The 20,069-nt window shown below is 44.9% G+C and overlaps 1 protein-coding gene across 1 annotated transcript in view; it reads left to right on the top strand.

Annotated features, from left to right (window-relative positions):
• The first annotated feature begins 383 nt into the window (after positions 1 to 383).
• LOC311499456 (MAM domain-containing glycosylphosphatidylinositol anchor protein 2) overlaps positions 384 to 20,069 on the top strand; it is a 177,125-nt gene continuing 157,439 nt past the window's right edge. The window contains exon 1 of the mRNA XM_084560433.1: positions 384 to 472. Within this exon, the coding sequence (XP_084416559.1) occupies positions 400 to 472 (73 nt within the window). The 5' untranslated portion in view covers positions 384 to 399. The remainder of the gene's footprint in view (positions 473 to 20,069) is intronic.

Below are 20,069 nucleotides of genomic sequence, written 5' to 3'. Positions count from 1 at the left end.
CCCCTCAGTTTGTTTGGCCCCTCAACTAAAGTCACACCGTCGTCAGTGGAGCGCGCCTACCTGGAGTCGGAAGAGAGGTTGCATTTTCCCATAAAGGCCGGGCTCTCCGCAGCCCACTCCCCCGCGCCTTGCCTCCTTCCCCACATCCTCCGCGGCGTCTCGGTGCCGGGAGCGCTCCGCAGTTCTTATTTTCCCTGACTGCATGATTGTTTTCATCAGAACATACCTGTACAGCGACTGCCGGGACTGAATACACAAACAAACAAACAAACAAACGCGTGGATCGGTGGCAGCAGTGCCGTGTCTGTGTGTACAATATATATATGCACCTCAGCCACGCCACCCCGGAAAGGACTTCTTGCTACTGAGAGCTGGATATGCAGAGATTAACGTGAAAGGATGGATCTAATTATCTGTGTTTTGGGGCTGCTGGCGCTCGTCGTGGAGGGCATCCGTTGCCAGGGAGTGTATGGTGAGTATGCAGTTTACTCCTGGAGATGTGATCATGACCTTGTAAAACAGAGCCTTCTTAGAAACTCCATTTAAAAACCCCAAGGTCCCTTTAACGATAACGATTAAAAAAAATAAAAAAATAAATAAAAAGAAAAAGACATGCGACATAAACTCCTGTAGGGTTGACAAAGCAGGTCTGAATGTCATGTTTAAGTGAGAGAGTCCAAATGTTCCCTGCAACCCTGAGGTTATACAGCAAATCGCGTGTGCAGCCAATCATGCACAGCCCCCCTTTCTCATCCGATCCATCACTCAGGATGGTCTGTGAGCAGGCTAAATTTAGTGGGCTACATCCATGGATTATTAGCCTGGAACCCTGGTAGATCAGTCCTTAAGCGCTCCTACATATAATTTGCTAATTATCATTCAGAGGGTGGCACTTGATCTTACATTAGGCCACATCTGGTTTTGAATGTCAGCACGGGGAGGAATGTGATGTGTTCAGCGGCGGTGCTTTGTATGCACAGTCATGACTGATTTTCTGTTGCATCTATCTGTCCACTTCTCCCTCATGTCTGCCTGTCTGAGTCCCTCAGCCTCCCTCTTGCTCTGTTAACAAGCAGCACACACACACACACACACACACACACACACACGCGCGTATCCGTCTCTGCTGCTTCTGCAACCAGTGGCACAGATGATATCTCGCATGAATCCTCGCAGCGGCAGGAGTGGCGAACGGCAGCAGTCACTCGCACTGTGAGGACGTGATGATTCATGTGCTCTAACGCCCGGGACGGGGAGGAAAACCTTGAGCCCTGACCCGGCGGCGGCAACGGTGGCTGCGACCAAAGCGAAGGCCGTGCGGGGAGACCGCGAGGTCAAGTAGAGACGTGGGATTGTGTGTTTTAGAGAGGCCCGTTGCCAAGCACCAAAAAGAGCTTTGTCGCCATGGTGTGTGTGTGTGTGTGCAGAGATGATGAAGCAAGAAAGGTTACTGTGAGCATGACAGGAACAGTCATGGTGCTGCATCCGACCAATGACGCGCCAGGATTTTATCTGTTCTTTTCCTCCAGAGGAAGGAGGTGAATAAGATCAGAGCTCACACCGGTGCTGCTCACATGTGTGCACGGTTATTCCGCATGCATCCCTTCCGCATATCTTGCCACTTGTTGCCGAGATGTTTCACAGTCAAATTTGATCTAAAACGCGCGTGGTGCTGTAATAGATTTTGACCTCATCTCCAAACCGCTAAGCACTCATTAGGCAGGGCGAGATTTGTACGTAGGTGTTGTTGTTAGGAGTTAGCGAATTCCTCCAGTTACGCATTAAGCCTGAGGGCAGAGCCTCTCATCAAACATTGATGTCCCGAGAAATCATTGCCTTTACGTCATTCGACATCCGTGTCTGCTGAATCGATCCCTCCAAGATATGCATGCGCTCACGGCAAACGGGCATGACGCTAACCTTCAAAACTGATCACATGAATGTCAGATCAAAGCTCTGGGTTCTCTTTACGAGCACCAGTAGTGTGTGTGTGTGTGTGTGTGTGTGTGTGGGGATGAAGATACGGGTTCATTAGAAGGAATCATATCCCATAATGCTTGATGTGGTGTAGCCGGAGTGGTGTGTGTCTGTGTGTGTGGAGTAGTGTGCTTGTAGCAGCAGCAGCAGCAGCAGCAGCAGGAGGGATGGGGAGGTGTAGCAGATGGATCTGTTTGGGCATTTAACTGTCTGTGTTTGCATGTATGTTGAGAAGACTAAAAATCACCCTGAGCATAGTCAAGTCAACTCCTTTCCCCCATCAAAGCAGCGAGAGTTTACTTATTTCCCGCTTTCTCGCTTTCTGGTACATTATGCATCTGTAACAGGGCTTTAAATTGATAGACAGGCACCCTTATATCCCAGTCTTTTAAACGGTATACGCCTCATGTATAAAGCATGCCGCACATCTCCAAGGAGATGCTCTGAATGAAAGTATGTTGGCATGGTTCAAAAGTCAACATCTATTATTGATAGAGGGAAAACATTTGCATGCATGTTGTGTCACTTTCCAGTGCATTCACTGAAGGTTTGGACATATGGACGGAAGGCGGCACAAACGTCTGGAAGGCGGCACAAACGTCCTCTGCTGGCAAAATCTTTGGCGGGGAAAGTTAGTCACAAAGATCTACCGGACCGTTCAAATCGTCTGGACAGGCTTTGTGAGGTGATGGACAGAAGAGTAACAGCAATGTAGCAACAAAATGACTCCAACTGGTTGTTGGATTGTCCAATTTTAAGGCAACGTTCTTTCTGTATTGGTTGAAACACGCCCGCCTATGAAATCCAAATGTTGCCAGACTCAAAATTCTAATCAGAATTGAGTGTTGCTATGCCAGGCTGATCCTTGAATCTACTGAACTGGTCGTGTGTTTGAATGCTTCACGCGGTGGAAGAAATTCTTATTTTAATTTTGTGAATTTCAATGTTCATGCCACCGGATTTCCTCATTTTTTTCCTGCGTCGAGAGCATCTCTTATCTTTCCCCTTACTGATTTCTAAATTGGCCCGAGAGCAGATGAATGGGACGTTTTGCGAAAATGAGACCTTCGCCGATTACTTTTATCCCAGAGCATCTCTGTACGTCATCGCCCCCCCCCCTCCCCCGACTAAATGGTGGAATCATGATGTAGTAATGAAGAAATCACATACCAGTGCGTTAAGTGGTGCTGCCAGAGTCATTAAGGAGGATTGATGAAGGCTAGTCATCCCTCCATGACTCCAGGCCACAGAGGGAGAAAGAGAGACACCACTAAAGCACAACATCTGCTCCTCTCCGTCTCCCTCCCCGCCCTCCCTCCCTATCTTTTCCTATTTCTCCCCTTCTTTCCTCCAAGTGTCTCTTTTTTTTTGCCATCACTTTTCACCGTACATCCTTCTCCGGGAGATTGCTCTATTACGTCGACCACTGCTCATCTCTGTGCTGCTTTCCAGAGATTCAATAGCTGCTCCTCGGTCATGGCAAATGGAGCTATCCCATGATGTACCCACAAAGCTGCTGAATATTCTCAAATGGCATTTATGTGTATTTGCTCCGAGTGTACTAAATAATAGTATCAAACGGCTGCAACGGAACATGGCTCCTACGATAGCGTGCAAATGTTTTTGTGCTTGTTACTTCATCTGGAGATGTTCCGCCCTCAGTGTGTTCTCGTTGCATCAAAGTCAGTCGCCGACAACCTCCATGGGATGTGCAGATGTTCCCGATCTCGTTTGTGTTGTGCTGCTGAAGGGGAAAAGTTCCTGCTGCTTATTCTCCCATCCCGCTCTCGTTCTGTCTGTCTGTCTGTCTGTCTGTCTGTCTGTCGGTCTCTCTCTCCCTCTCTCTCGCTCGCTGCCGCTCGTTTGCATTGAAGTCCAAGCAATTGCTGGGGTTTCTTTTCATGAGCCCCGGTTCAGACGCTTTGGCTTCTAAGCTATGCAAATGCATTCTGCCAGTGAAACTAAAGCCGTCTTTGTTGGTTCTCAGAGGCCTCCTCCACAGAGTCCTTCATCATTCCCTTGGATCGGGACCCTCACATTTCCCACCGTAATGAGACCACGGATAACTCTATCTCCTCTCCTCTCTGCCACTCCTGCTCCCTGTTTCCTTTCCCGTCTGTCTCCTGCCTGTCTCTCGCTTCGTTCCCCTGGGGTGGCGGCGGATGGACGTCCACAGTATATGCGCTTCAGTCAGAGGCAAATGAGGATATAGAGATGGGTACTGCACAGAACAAGCAATTTGATGCAGTGGAACCCTTTGCTGTGCACACTGGGGATTATGGGTACCCTTGGGTGGGGCTTCAGATAGCACCAACTTAATCATACCGAATGTCAGTTCTCTTTGGGCTCACTCCTCTGAGACTGGATCTGAATACAGTGCACAGACAATGTTTGAACTGGGAGTCTGAAGCATTCCTGCTGTGTTCAGTAGTCACTGGATAATCTCTGACAGTGTTACTATAACACTCCAACTCAACGCGATTAAAGTGTAGCAGCTGTTTTTTTTTTTTTTTTCCCAGTGTGGTGAATTTTGGTAACCATACGTTAAAACTGCTACAAGTTTAAATGAAAGGATGATGTATGTACTGAAGGTTGGTGAACGGTGAGAGTTTTAAAAGTGGTCATAGTTGGAGCAGCAGACAGGTTTGGATCAAGAGCCACAAGTGCTAGATCCTAATTCTCCCATAATGCAACTACACCGATCAGCCACAACATTATAACCACTGACAGGAGAAATATATACCATTGATCATCTTATGACAATTCAATGTTCTCCAGGAAACTTTTGGACCTGGCATTCATGTGGATGTTACTTAGACATGTACCACCCACCTAGACCAGCCCAGGCACCCCCACCCCATAGCAATGACACTCCTTGATGGCAGCAGCCATCCCCAGCAGGATGCAGCCTGACACAGACACACACAAAAACTGTTTAGGAACAGCTCCAAAAAGGTGAAGGTGTTGACCTGTCCTCCAAATTCACTAGATTCCAAACTGATCAAGTATCTGTGGGATGATCCACAGAGGCCCCTCCCCTCAAGCCATAGGACCCAAAGGCCCCCCACTAACAACATTCTGTTGCCAGACACCACAGGACACCCTCAGAAGACCCATGTCCATTCTCTGATGGGTCACAAGGGAGACCTCCACAATAATAGCAAGGTGGTCATAATGTTACGCCTGTATAATTTCATTTGACAGTGCTGCGTGGTAAATGCCTCGTCCTTTAAACTCCATGCTGATTTTAACGTTCAAATCTGAGGATTAAGCCGGAGTCTGTTGAGATACAGAAGATTGTGTAACTGTTTTCCCCGATATTGCCAAGCCTCTCATAAAAATGGGTGGGTTGCACGTTTTATTTAGTGTATGTGACTTGCTGTTAAGCGGTGAAGCCGAGATGTCATGTTGCTGCGTATCTATGCGGTGCTGAAAGGATGCCACTCTCAGATTTGTCCCCTCTTTGCCACTACCTTCTGAGAGATGCAGCTATGTGTAGTTTGGAAGTAGGCAAAAAAAATATATAAAGCCGTAAGCTTTAAGGTTGTACAGCAGCAGGGATTTTAACAGCATTGTAAACTCCCACAATGTCCTTTGAAAATAAGTATTTCTATTCCCTCTTTATTCTGCGCAGTTGAAAGCACAGATAGAGCCGTGCACGGCCGTGAAGAATGGAATATATTTTCAGTGTCCACGTCCAGAGTGTCATATTTCTCTTGATGGCTGGTGATTGTGGAGAATAAGAATGCGTAATGTAGCTTTGGCTACTTTGCACACATCCCGCACAACTGTAATACTTTCCTCCCTCTACTGTGAGGATTTGGATGAACACAATTTACCTACGGATCATTCAAGGCCAAATCCCCACCGCGGACCAAAGAAGCTTATTGTAACCTGGTTGGCTGCTTGAACTGTTAAGCCCACATCCCCAAACCCTGAGCTACTTGTCCTCTTCGACACAGCGCCGAGGACAGAAAGCTGCTGCTAATGATCTTGTAGTCGTCCATTCATTAAGCCCTGTTCCGGTGCATAACGAGACCAGCCTTATGTCCTGGTTTGTTTAGTAATGCTGTACTTTTAATGAAGTCCTGCACGGCCTCTAACCTGCAGAGAAAGCCTTGACTGAACTGATATATATTTTTTTGCCTTTGTCTCCTGACATTCTAATGAGGAGCCCATTTATCATCTGGACCATTAAAAACAAGATTTAAATCTTAAATGTCAACCTTGGTGCTGCTAATATTACATCGTGCAGGAGCAAGGCTTTTATCTGTATGATTTCATTTCTTGCAATAGTGTTCATTTCCTTATGTCGGCAGATACGTGGTCCATGGTCCAGCAAGTTAAAGCAACAATATTTTAGGGGCCAAACCGGTCAAAAATGCTGGTGCAGTTGGAGTATAACCAATTATGGAAGTAGATGCCTAGGATATGGGATCTAAAGTGTGCTTCAGCTGACGTGCTTGCATTGATACTACAGGCTTACACTTAGGTCAGAACCTGTAACGTTATGTCGTTGCTTCCACTTCTCATCACACATAATTACATTAGCAGGCTAATATGTTTCCTGGGAATGTTACGACATAGATGCCTAAGTTTGATTGCTATGCAGCTAATGTTACACTCATTATGTTACATAAAGATCGCTCCTCAGTAACAAGGGCCTCCCAGGGGTTCACGAGGAAGAACCTGAATAAATAAGTGGGGAAACACAACAAATACCAACCTTTCTGCACAGGTGCGCCGCATGCTACAATTGAGCAATTAACATCCAGTCACGCTCTGTGGCATAAAGAAAAATGCCAAGTTCACTTGGATTTTATATCTGAAAGTCAAGACGGAAAGATGTAAGTGACTTTCATAGAGGGTTCGTTGTTAGGGCACAGATGGCAGGAGGTTCAGTCGCAGCGACTTTTCAACTGGCTGGTGTTGCAATGGGAACAGATCTTTGAACTGACATCTGGAGTTAGATATATTGTTAACGGCCTGACATTGCGGTTGACAGCGCTCATGTGATGACCACAAATGCTCATGCATTAGTGCCGAAGACTAGCTCTTCCACAGACGACTCAGAATATCGATACAGGATGTGATCAGACAGTCTGTCAACAATTACATAGAGAGGGATACTGTAAACTCATTATGTGTGGTGAAAAAAACCATAGGCACTGGTCTACAGAGATGTAGAAAGAAAGGATGTAGCCATGTGATGTATCCTTTGTAAGATCTGGGACAAGTGATCGAGTGCATCTATGACGTACACTGAGTGAAAGGCACAGGCCTGGATGCTTCATCCCTACAGTGGGGAGAGCTGGTGGCTCTGCTATGTTATGGAGCGGGGGTATTTTGCTAGCATGGATTGGGTTCACTTGTCCCCTCAAAGGGAAGGAACACAGCCAATCAATACAGAGTTGTTCTGACTGATCTCCGTTATCCCGCGATGGAACATTTCTATCCTGATGGGAACGGCCTCATCCGAGATGACAATGCTGGGGGCATTGCTGACATTGTCTGATCACATCCTCCTCCATAGTGACACAAAGGGTGGTTTCATGAGTATGTCAGTGATCATTATGCTGTGGCCTTTGCTATCACCAGATCTTAAAACCAATTGAAGACCTAGAAGAAGATTTTGGACAGATGTGCACCACCGCCATAATACCAAATGAGGGAACAGCTTTTGGAAGAATGGTGTCCCATCCATCCAGGGGAGTTTCAGAGACGAGACACTGTCAAAGTGGATTGAGACTTTTTTACTTTAATTTATTTCCTGCTTGTCTTGAGCTCCCACTTTGCTTATTAGGTATATTAACCCTTTAAAACTTCATGTGTCACAAGCGGCACATTTGCGCAAGCGTAATTTGGGTTACCGTAATTACGCCATGGTTTGCGCTATTGGAAAAATTCCAAGGGTTCCAGGTATTCTGGAAAAATGGGGAAAAGCACTTTCTTTTATTCATTTTGAGGCTTAGGCGTTAAAGGGTTAACAGAAAAATGTATTCTAATTACTGCATAAGCGTTGATGAAGTCAACCCTATGCATCTGACCAGGGCTCTCATAGTAAATGAAATCCCCTGTCAGTGTGCGATGACTTTTATTTCCACACTAACTAGACGTCAGTGGAGTTGCAACATATGCATAATGTATAATGCGTGCAAGTAGAGTATCTCAGGACTTACTTAAGTTAATGCGCTTAACTTTAGTGCAGCTTCATATGCATGCAGCTCTTGTGTAGCTGACCATAATCAAAACAAGACAAACTTAAATGGAAGGAATATATTATATAAATAAGAATCAGCCCTTATAAAAAAAAAAAAATCAATGCTGATCAATGCAAAAACATCTGATCAATGCAAATTTTGTATCATGACCATTTGTGGAAATCACCTTTCAATCTTTGCGGTCATCCCAAGTTGCATCGGTGAGAGGTTTTTGTGAAGAACTCGCGATCCACTTAATGAACCGGAGATGTGCTCAGCGCTTCAGTTTTACAATTTCTACATAATTTATCAACACTGATTATGTAAGCTGCGCTGAAATCCCACTTACAGGAGCGATTTTGGTTCGTCGCACTTCCTCCTAACTCCCTCCCCCCCTCATTTTCTCTAACACGCAGCGCGCTCACGCTTCGATTATACTATGTTTGCTCCCACTGTATGTGAATCACAGCTTGGCCAGCTTGTTGAGACTGTATCCCGTATATAAATGGATCAACACGACCAGATGCAGAGAGCGTGGTCTGCAGCTGTATGTGCTGCATGCTGATAAGAGCAGATCAGAATCCGCTTGCCAGGTTTATATTTTGTGCATAAAGAGAACAAACAGGTACATTTAGGCTTTTAGAGAGCTTTGTGTCCTTTTATCTGGTTTATAGCTAATGACTTGTTAATTCTGTGAATAAATCCCATTGTTAATTGAAATGTGTGACCTACCTGTCTGTTAAAATGTAGAGGTCTTAAATCATCACATAAAGCTGCCCATCTATTAATGCCAAGCTAGTACTATATAATCCATTAATACAATATATGTGTCTTGATGCATTATGTATCCATTGTGCATTTAAAACTCAGTTCTTAGTTCTTATTATGGAGTGTTATAGAATTTTCTTAATGAACAGCAGACTTGGCTGCTGAGAAAGATCCCTCTCGCTGCGTGTGATGTGTTTTTGTGTCTCGAGTTATCATTTCCGTGATTGGCCTCACTTCAAATCACAGAGAATTATACATGCTAGCCAGCTTCAAAGTGACGCAAACGATGAAAGGGCCTCGTTGAATATGAATGTCTCCTCCTGTCTTCCCGTGCGCGTTTCAGTCAATTGAATTGTCTTTGTTAAGCCAAACTGGCAGGATCCGCATTTACACACGCGAAGTACAAATCACTCAGCAATCCCAATACGTGGCTGACAAGAGCGACGGGGGCGCCTTTTAGCAGGACTGTGGAGGGAACGAAGGAAAAAAAAAAAAAAAGAAAAGCAAGCCAGGAGACGATTGGTGCGCCGTGGCACCCACAAGAGGCTAATGCTAACCTTCAACTATGTCACTTCAGCCCACACAGGCATCCTAAGTGCTGCTCCTGTGAAGTGATGTCTGTTGTCATGGTGACAGTATGTGAGCCTGGCATTGCACGTCCTCTGACTTTCCTGTAGCCTCCCTCCCTCCCTCGCTCCTTTCCTCCCTGCCTCCCTGCCTCATTCCCTCCCTCCCTCCCTCCCTGCCTCGCTGCCTACCCACTCGCTCATTCTCTCCTTCCCCTCACATGCCAGCAAATCAATCGCTGAAACAAATGTGAAGTGATTGCAGAAGCGAAAGCTCCTCGCAGCGGCCTTACAATTGTGCACGAGAGCAGATGAGATTGCTGTGAAGGGAGGTAGGTGGGTATGTGGGGGGGGGGGGGGGGGGGAGGTAGCGTGGAAGGGTTTAGCGGGGAGAGGGTGCATGTGTCTCTTCAAAAATCACCACCATCTCATTGCTGTGAGGCGACTGCAGGAAGGGGCCTACTTATCTTTGCAGCAAATAGTGCTTAAGCTTCTCTGACAAGCAGAAACAGTGGCGAAGTCAATGTGTTGACAGTGACGCCCTCAGTAGTCTCTAGCTCCAGAACCAGCAGCCAGACAGCAGGGAGTGAGGCGGGGGGGGGGACCTCACATGTAAACCCCGCTGTATAAAACTACCACCCAGCAAACCACCTCTCTAACCAGTCCACTAAATGCAACAACAACAACAAAAACACATATCTAAGCTGTGTTTTTTTTCCCTCTTCCCTCAAACGTAGTCTTTCCCCTGCTGGCAGAAGCAGACCGTGGAGCTGTGCCGTCTCTCTGCAGAGGCACTGGGAAATTTCAACACAGATGAACACGCAGTTTGCGCGTGTGGGAGGACGTCTTGTGTACTCGTTTTCTGCGTGCGTGCGTGCGTGCGTGTGCGCGCGCTTTTTCATCTATCTAGGGCAACACTTTGCTGAGATATTAACTTAGCAGTGTGTGATTTAGGGCCGCGTTCGCACATCAGCCCGTCTGAGCGAGTCTCATCGTGGACGCCGAACGTGTCTGGAAGTGCCTGCGAAACATGTGATGCAGTCATTATGTGTGCTTTCGCGCTTCCTCTTCCACTCCTCGCTACATCTCCCTCCCTCCACAAAGGGTTATCCAACTGTCTGCTAAGCCCTTTTTTTGTATTATTTAGCTTTCTGTGCATCCCTTAATAGTCTCTAAAAACCTTATTCTTCTAACAGAATTTCACAATGTAATAACTAATCTCTTTAGCGTCACGCTCTTCTTCATCTCTCCACCACACAGTATATCCCAGAGGCTGTTACACCCATGGGGATAACCTCAAGCCGTGCACTGTCAGTTAATAGCTTCCTATGGCAAAGCAAGCAGAGATATCTGGAGTAGGCAAAGCACTTCTCCGCCGAGATTTACTTCAGTGGAGAAAGGAGTCTCAGAGCGAGATTTAATGCAGATCTAAGAGTTCTTGCCCAGTTCTGATCGTCTGCCATCTTCCCTCGTCTTTATTCAGGCTGCTGCGGCAAAGGCTTTGCAGCGCATAGCCGTTGTACCGGGAGATGTATATCATGCGCACTGTAGGTGTGGGAGCCACGCATCAGCTGCTGAGAACACTGCGCCGATCGTAGTCAAATAAGCGCAGGATCCCGGAAAAACAATTTAACTCTTGCTGCGTCGTCCCGGTCTCGGCACAGTCTGGCGCATCCGCTTACAAATTCAGACTCCGGCCTTCGGTTATTAGCGGCCCAATTTGGCTCTTGACCCAGTCTATATGTGCGCTCAGCATGAGGCCTGCTTCCTTTTTGGAGAGCGTCTCCCTCGCCACAAACAGCGGAAGAATCAGCCCACGCTTTCCGCCGTCAGTGAAATTCTCACTTGATTCGCTTCGTTCTCCCCTGGCCTCAACAAAGGCTTTTTCCATCACGTATTCATGGCACAGATTTCTTTTTCTCTGCGCCGCTCACTTTCATCTTTTGTATCCAGATGTTTACATTTGATAGGCAAATCACATCATTACAATGGCACACTTAACAGTAACACGAGTTATTGATTTGCATATAAATACAAGTCAATTTAGTGATTAATTTAAAATTGCTGTTGCAAGGGGAAATTGCATTATGTGCAGCGTGCCTTCCAATTTGAAACACGATGCTGTTCCTTAATGAATTTTTTCGCTCATCATATCTTCAGATGCTCAGAGTTAATACATCATATGCTATGTATCAATTAGTGAGGTGTGATCATAAGCTATAAAGCAGTGGGGAATTCACTTCAGTCAGTGGCCTTGGAGAGGGCAAAACCCACATGCTCATCCATGTGCGTATACTGTAGAGGGATGCATAGTTTTCTACCGTCTCACATGTCAGTTAGATGTGTTTCATCTAGGGATGACGGAAGCCTGAAGGAAGCCTCCTCAAATGCCACATTCACAGCTTGAGCTGACCTTCTGCCCTTTTTCATTATTTCTGCTTCCCGTCATTTCCTTTCATTTTATTTCCCCATACTCCCTCGGTTTTGGGTGTTTACAAAATGCCACAAAGAGTGGCATCCCTTCTAAGTTGTTGAGACATCTTAATAATAAGCAACAGGCCAGTTAGACCTCTCCGGTGACCCTTCAGCCGTGTGATTGCCCTGGGAAGGTTTGCTAAAATATACCTTGGAACAGAGTTTATGTCCGTCTGCTGTTGGATTCAAATCAAAGGGCTCTGTGGTAAGCAGAAAAGCTTCCCTCAACAGCAACTTTTTCTTGAGCTAAAAGCCACACTCACCATGGATTTTATCCTCCAAGCTCAATAGGGGGTAAGGTTGATTGTGTGAAATTGCAGGTCAATAGTCGATTTATAGCTGATTGTTTGGGGACTGCTGTGCCAGACCTCTGGATCTCAAGGAGAACACCAGTATTTACCCTGAATGCATATGTCGCTTCTGTATTTTCGCGTTAAACTCCAGGTTGAGAAACAAATATGAAATGACGGTGACCTCCATGACTTCCTGCCTCCATGTTTCCTATAAAACATGTTTTTGCAGAAGTTTGAACCTAAACCTCTTTAAATACATAACTCTAGGTTGTTATGCTGTCAGTCTATTTACCAAATGTCGAGCCGTTTCCCAGGTAGTGACACAGGTGAATTAGCACAACGCGGATATCAGAGATTTATCAGCCTCCGTAATAAGGAAGTGGTGCTCTAGGCCATTTCATCGCGTTATTAAAAGAAATGACAAATCTTGTATAATTAAAAACGTACCAGAAAATCGATTTTCGACATCTGCTGAAGTATGATTTCCCACTGGCCTTGAGGCTCCTGTTTTAACGAAAAAGGAAATATTAAAATTATTAACCTGTGTATGTAGAATTAAAGGGGGGGAAAAAAAAAAAAGAAGAATCCATTATTTCCAGGATGTTGTGTTTTAAATGAGTTTGCCGGTTTGCCGTGTTTGGTAAGCAGATGTGAGAACGTGTACTTGTTAAAGTTTGTTGGTGTGGATGTTGGATGGCTTGGAAGCCCGGCGTCTGCCATAAGAAAAGAAGACTTCAAAACAGCTTTGAAATGCACCAATAAACCTCTACGTGTTAGTGGGTCGGCGGGTCTTCTTGGCTCATCAGAAGAGCCCATGCAAATCCAGTAATAGCTTCTCTGAACGCATTAGCAATGCTCTCCAAAGAGGTGGAACCTGGGTGGTGTTTCCATATTGCTATCCATATTTATATCATAATCCACATATCAACACAGCCCGATAATATTCATGAATTCTGTGGCAACCGATCCAGCAGAAGCAGAAGAGGAAAATTTGGCAGCACCCCCTTCTGTGGTGAGAGCCTCCTGTAGTGGGTGTCTTACATGTTGATGTTTGTGTGGGCACACTTGTGCGAACGTGTGTGTCTGTCTGAGTGTGTGTGCGTGTGTGTGCGCGCACTCCCCGTGGATTTCTCTGATGCTACCGAGGTAATTGGATGTGTGACGCCCACCAAAAATCCCCTTTAGCCCTGGGCAAGCGCTCTTTCAATCCCAGCATGCCTCTGTGGAAAAGCACAACCCAAAGGAAGGCTTATTCTTTCAACTGGCAAACATCAAATGGTTCCCTGTTCTCTCCATCACAGCCCCCGTCTCTCTGCTCCGCCGTAGCATCAGAGGAAAGCCCATTAGCATGTAATGACATGACCCTACACATGCGTGGCGGCCGTGGAGGAACGTACAGCTGAGGGCGCGCACCCTCCTCCTCGCCGCAGTTTCCCCAGTTAATATCTGTTGATTTTACTCTGGTGATTGTTTCGGGAGGAGCTGGGGAATAGATTGTTCGCTCGTGGAGCAGATGCAGCTCTGGGGCAGGAGCTCAGAAGTATCAAGAGTGTTAAATTATCCCTGATGGGTGGAGATGTACCTAAGCCCTGGCAGAGAGTCAGGATTTAATTATAGCCGTTTGGCTGCTGTAGTCTTTCCAAACTTCCGTGGTGTAAAGAAATGTTAAAGGCTGACACAACTATGTGATTTGAGTCTCACTAACGTAGAGATGAGCTGCTGTGTTTGTGATCATAGATGGGTAACATAGCACCTGCAGTTCATAGTGTTATCTTTTATGGCTACAGCTTAGCTTATTATTTGAGAGCTTTCAATGACATCTTCTCCTTCCCACTTCTTATTCTGATGCCTGGACTTGACTGATAGAGTGACAGAGTACCTATCCTATACCACTATATATATATATACGTACAGTATATGTGATATGATTGCTAAGCTATGACAGCTAATTGCCGCCACATCCTTCTGCCTATGTGTCCATCACTGTCTCGTATAGTTTGGGGGTGGCAGTTCTGCAGATGTTTTTGCGGCCCAGGAAGCAGTGCCACGGCTCAAAAGGACACCTTAAACAGCAAAATCCCAAGTTTTCCATGACTGACAGGATTGGCTGCCCAGAGTTCAACAACTTTCTCGGTTCATCGTTGTCACTCTCGGGCCTTCTTTTCGGAACTGTTTGAGTTGTCTGAATGCTGCTCCTCCGGTGAACTCGGTTCGCTCTTCTGCGTGGCGCGTCTTCGAGATTGTTGGCGTTGAATGTGGCAACACTTGCGCTGCCACTTGAAAATACAGCCTCGTATATTGTATGCACAGTTCATTGTTATTACTTATTAATGCATTTATCATATTAATAATACGGCGTAGGGCTGCAACAAACGATCATTTTTTTGTTGTTGAAGCTACTGTTTTTTTGACTAGTCGATTGATCTATTTCTTATTTTTTTTGTTTAAGATTTAAGATTATTTTTCTGATTAATCTTTTGGTTAACCACTGAATAATTAACAGAATTGATAATCATAGCATAATCATAATTAACATGAACTCTACGAATAAAAAACCCATTTCAAACAGTAACTTTTACCAAGTGGAAGTTCAGATTTATTCAGCGTTGGCCTCATTAGGAAACATGTTATTAATTAGCAAAGACAGCGTTGAGTATGACTTTAATCATCAGCTTCTGCTGATTGTAATTTGAAATGCAGCAGCGTTCTCCTGTAGAGGGTCACCGTTCACGCTCACATGCACACCTACAGCCAAATTAGAATGCTCAGCTAACCCAACGTGCATATCTGTGACACGTGGGCACGGGGGGGGGGGGGGGGGGGGTTACACAGACTGCACAGAAAGTCGCCAGCTGGCCAGCAAGTTTGATCAAAGTGACCACCGCTAACCGCTGCACCCGCTGTGATATTTATCTGCAAACGGGTGCTTACATCAGCCTAGAGGATAGCATTAATGGAAATCTATGTGGTTTATAGGACGATAGTGCAGCAATTGAGTAACTTGGCCGTAGTTGGGGATGAACGCAAACATTGTGAAGCATATTCCAAGCACATTGACATATATTTGGGTCCTATGGGTTGAGGGGAGGGGCCTCTGTGGATCATCCCACAGATACTTGATCAGTTTGGGATCTAGTGAAGTTGGAGGCGAGGTCAACTCCTTATGCTGTTTTTCATGTTTTTTTGAGTTGTTGTGACGTTGTGAGCTCAAACCACCGCTGTACCTGTCACTGTTTTTCTGCGCTTACAATGCAGGATAACAGAACTGAAGCATTTTTTTTTTTGGGTGAGTTTATGTACATATAGAGAGAGTAAAATACACATTCTTAATGTTACAACAGGAACGTATCTGTTCAGTTTGGTGCTTGAGAGACTGACCACTGAATAATATAATTCTATCTACTAATAAATAATAATGATCCACTCCAGTCATCATTTTTCCCTTTACAAAGCGGTGAGTTCTCGGTATTAATTTATCGTACTGGCTTTCTAAGTTACACATCTTTCTAATTCCCTGTGTAATGCAGAATTCGTGATGTTTCGTCAGCCTTTCGGAGCTAGTTTATTTCAACGAGAAGCCTTCTTAATGATGCATGACAAAGAGGGGGTCAAAATAAGGTTTCTCTCTCCACAGGGTTCCTTGTTTAGGAATATTTGGTCTTACATCATCACAGTGATACTCACATGGACAAACGCAAGGACATGATGGACCATGCCTTGTTGAAACTATCATGATGTCTCCAGCTGCCAGTGCCTGACATGTATATGTGTGAATGTCGTGTTTTGTGCATGCGCCTGTGTGTGTGTGTGCGTGAATGTGTGTCCGCAGGCATTTGTATGCGCCGGGCGCTGCAGGCGCTCTCATTCCAGTGGTCTGACCTCCCGCTGAATCACACACTGCAGTGGGCACTGGCAGAAAGAGAGAGAGAGAGAGAGAGAGAGAGGGAAGAGGATCTTCCACTCCGTTCCTTCTCCTCCATGTTTATCTTTTTCGATTCATCTCTGGATGTTTCCGCGACCTTGTTGTTGAAGTTGCGTAATACGCTGCTGGAGGTTTTTGGGCGCAGGGTAAGGGATGTGGAGGCAGCGGCGGCGGCTGGAGGCAGGACACTGATCTAAGCTGTGATGACAGCTCCGGCTTTCTCCCTCTCACCTCCTCCACGCTCTTGAGAAGAGGTGAGAGCGCGGCGACAGGAAGAAACCTTAAAGACAGCGGGGGATTTCGTCATTGCCACAAACAGTTTACTCCGGGAGATGTGAATAAAAGAGCACTCTCTGAACCATGCAGCTCATTCACACATAGATGGAAAGCATCACGCATGGGTTTGCTTTCTGCTCCTCTGTGTTTTTTTGCTCTCTCTCTCTCTCTCTCTCTCTCTCTCTCTCTCTCTCTCTCTCTATTTCACACACACACACACACACACTCATGCAGGGAGCACAAGAGGGAGCAGGCCTTTGACTCATTTATTTCACCATTAAGTGGCTTGTTGTACATGTTAGGAGGTTATTTGCTGCAGAAGAAGTGGGAGTAAGCCATGATGATAACGTCATTAAAACGCCAAGAGGAGAACAGCTGTGGGAATTGCCCACTGCCTAGTCTGATGAGATAATGTTCAAAAATCCAATAACTTATGGCATAAAATTGCATGGTCACACACAGTCCTGCTGAAACAGTGTGTGGAAGCTGAAATAGGCTTTGACTGTTAAATGAATCAATGTAATTAGGAGTGGGCCATATGGCTAAAAACCTCCAGTGTCATCATAATATTTCGAAATCTATGAAGGAATGCACAAATCAGAATGAAAATGCAATATTGCCACAAAGCACTATGATCCTCACTGATTGAAATAAATAAATTCAAGCATGGTATAAACAGTTTTATTTCCCATTATACCTTTTCATATAGCCCACTTATTCTGGTTTTCGAGTGCAACCCATTCAGGGAGAGGACAAAATAACTGAACATCTTCAAAATAATCCAGCCCCGGCAGCAGATATTACTTTGGTGTGGTGTTTTTAATGCTGCTTGGCAGTTACTGTCAAGACGGTTTATTCTGGCGTTGTTATGCTAGATTGCATAAATGTGTATTAAAGCATTCCTCTTAGTCCCCCCCCCCCCCCCCTCTATACTGAGAGCATGGTGTACATAAATGTGTAGTTTTTTTCAGTCTAGAGCTTGTTTAATGTGAAACAAAATGATGGATACTGCATGATAGTACCAAGACTCGGCTTTAATTTAAGTAGGTTTATGTTGTACTTCCATTACACAGTGTGAATACATTTCTGTGTCCTCATTTACATAAGCACTCTGTTGTTAATCAGAACTCTATTTAGGGTGTCACCGCCTATGAAGGAAAGTAATTTAGAAGGCATTATTTATATTTTTAATAGAAGGCATGCATGCATCCCTGTGCGGAACTAACTTCCATTATATAGCACTATGCAAGTTTTACAGTTTAACAAATTGCAAAATTGCATGCTTAAAATATGTATACATTCCAGTGAACTAATATGAAATATTAACAAGTGCACTAAAAGCTAGAAGTAAAGCTAAATCACGTGGGTTTTAAGAGCAGTTTGTTGAAAGAAATAAAAAGGTGTTCTTGTCTCTGTGGCCCACATCAAATGTGCCCTCCAGTCACATATTTTGAGGAGTCATGTTGTCACTGTCTGAACTAGACAAAGCTTAGATAACTGCTTCTATTTATTAAGGCTGTCGTTTTTCCTCTGATAAAAGCTGGTGGCCAATTAAAAGCCAGGTCTCAGACAAGGTCCTGATGGCTGCTGTTTCACAATAAAATGTTAAGACATTTTTTTTAGGTTTTAGTCCACTGAAATGCATGAGAGCTTTTAATTTGAAATATCTGCAGGAAAATTTTAACGATGTAATGCTGTAACTTAAACAGGGCAAACAGGAGCATATCATACTCAAATGTACTGATATTATTATTGTCATTAAACTGAGATCATTAGAGATAAAGGCACGCCAGTAGTTATACACCTGATTCAAAGAGGTGCATGCTACCTGTAAAGGCAAAAGCCAATATCTGATGAAATACTGGGTGTGATTAATATGCGTGTGTAGAGCTTTAAACCCAATACATCTGTTCCCTGTGAACATGTGGTCCTCATGCTGGGACTGTACACTGATCAGGCATAACATTATGACAGAGGTGAATGACACTCCTTGATGGCAGCAGCCATCCCCAGCAGGATGCAGCCTGACACAGACACACACACAAAAACGGTTTAGGAACAACTCAAGAAACATGAAGAACAGCACAAGGTGTTGACCTGGCCTCCAAATTCACTAGATCCCAAACTGATCAAGTATCTGTGGGATGATCCACAGAGGCCCCTCCCCTCAACCCATAGGACCCAAAGGCCCCCACTAACAACATTCTGTTGCCAGACACCACAGGACACCCTCAGAAGGCCCATGTCCATTCTCTGATGAGTCACAACTGATTTGGAGGCACAAGGGAGACCTACACAATATTAGGAAGGTGGTTATAATGTTATGCCTGATCGGTCTGTGCTCCTAATACACAGTTGCCTTGACTGTGTCAAAAATGTACTCCCAGCCATCTCCACGATTGTCTCTAAGGAATGAAGAGAAGTGTCACCAGAGATAATGAAGATCATAAAGATCAGTGAACTCCTGTAACGGTGTGTGTTACCTGTCTGTTCCAGCACTGTAGTGACACCTCTGGCTGATGAAGGGCAAGAGATGAGCTTTATCACGAACTCCTTCTCACGGAGAGTTAACATCTTGTCACATATACCGAAATGTATGCCGATTAGTTCCTCTTTTCACGATACAAGCACAGTTCTGTATGAGGCCGCGTGTAACTCTTTATCTGATATTTGCGAAGCTTTCCTCGTATGTTCCCAGCTTGTTTTCGGCCTTGTGATCCAGGCTGTCACAATGCGGTGCAGATGCTGTTGCCAAGAATCCTCAACATATAATATTCTCTCTCTTTTTTTTCTTTTTTTTTTGTCCTTTCCATTTGTTTTAAGTGCTGCTCTCCTCAGATATGCGGTGCCCTCCAGTTATATTAGCAACCTCAATAAAAGCGAGACTCCTAATGGTGTTAAAAGATAAAAGGAGAAATTGTGCACCATATTCTTATCTAGAAAAAGGAAGAGGCTGTAATCGCTGATATCCAGTAGACAAAAGGAAATGGTTCCACATGTTGTAGAGCTTTTTCAAAACGGAAATCAAAGCAACACCCGTCAAGATTGAGAGATCAAGCGTCTGTGCTAATACGCCGTGTTCCTTGCAGCATTTGAATAGATTTAGCCCAGATTTACATTTGACGTTGATTGTGCTTTTTTCATGGAATACTTACTGCTGCAGATGTAATGGTTCCTCTGTTAGGTTTACATGTCTTGTATGCACTTATATCATCAGGCAACTTTACCGTGTTCTTAACAGCAGTATGCCTTCATGCATGCTAATTTGTGACGGCTGTGAATGTTTTATTGCCGTGCAGGGATTGTGTTTTCAAATCTATTTACATAATGAAAGGTATTTTACAGCGGCTTTCTCTGGAGGCAACTCCCCTTGGACAGAGGTTAACTGGTTCCCTGCCTCTAACATGACAATAAAACATAAGGACATTTAAGGTTACTGCGCATCAACTTGGATTTTACACGCAATTATTAGATTACATAGATCAACGGTGGACGGCTGTGAGGTTGAGTGACTGGGAACTCGGCTCCAGCACTGACTGTGCTCTCCATGCAGTCCCGTATATAAACAAGACCAGGATCCAACAAAGCTCTC

This window comes from Chelon labrosus, assembly GCF_963514085.1.
Source record: "Chelon labrosus genome assembly, chromosome: 14".
Classification (NCBI taxonomy): domain Eukaryota; kingdom Metazoa; phylum Chordata; class Actinopteri; order Mugiliformes; family Mugilidae; genus Chelon; species Chelon labrosus.
The sequence above is the reverse complement of the archived record's forward strand: the minus strand, read 5'-3'. Positions and strand labels throughout refer to the sequence as shown.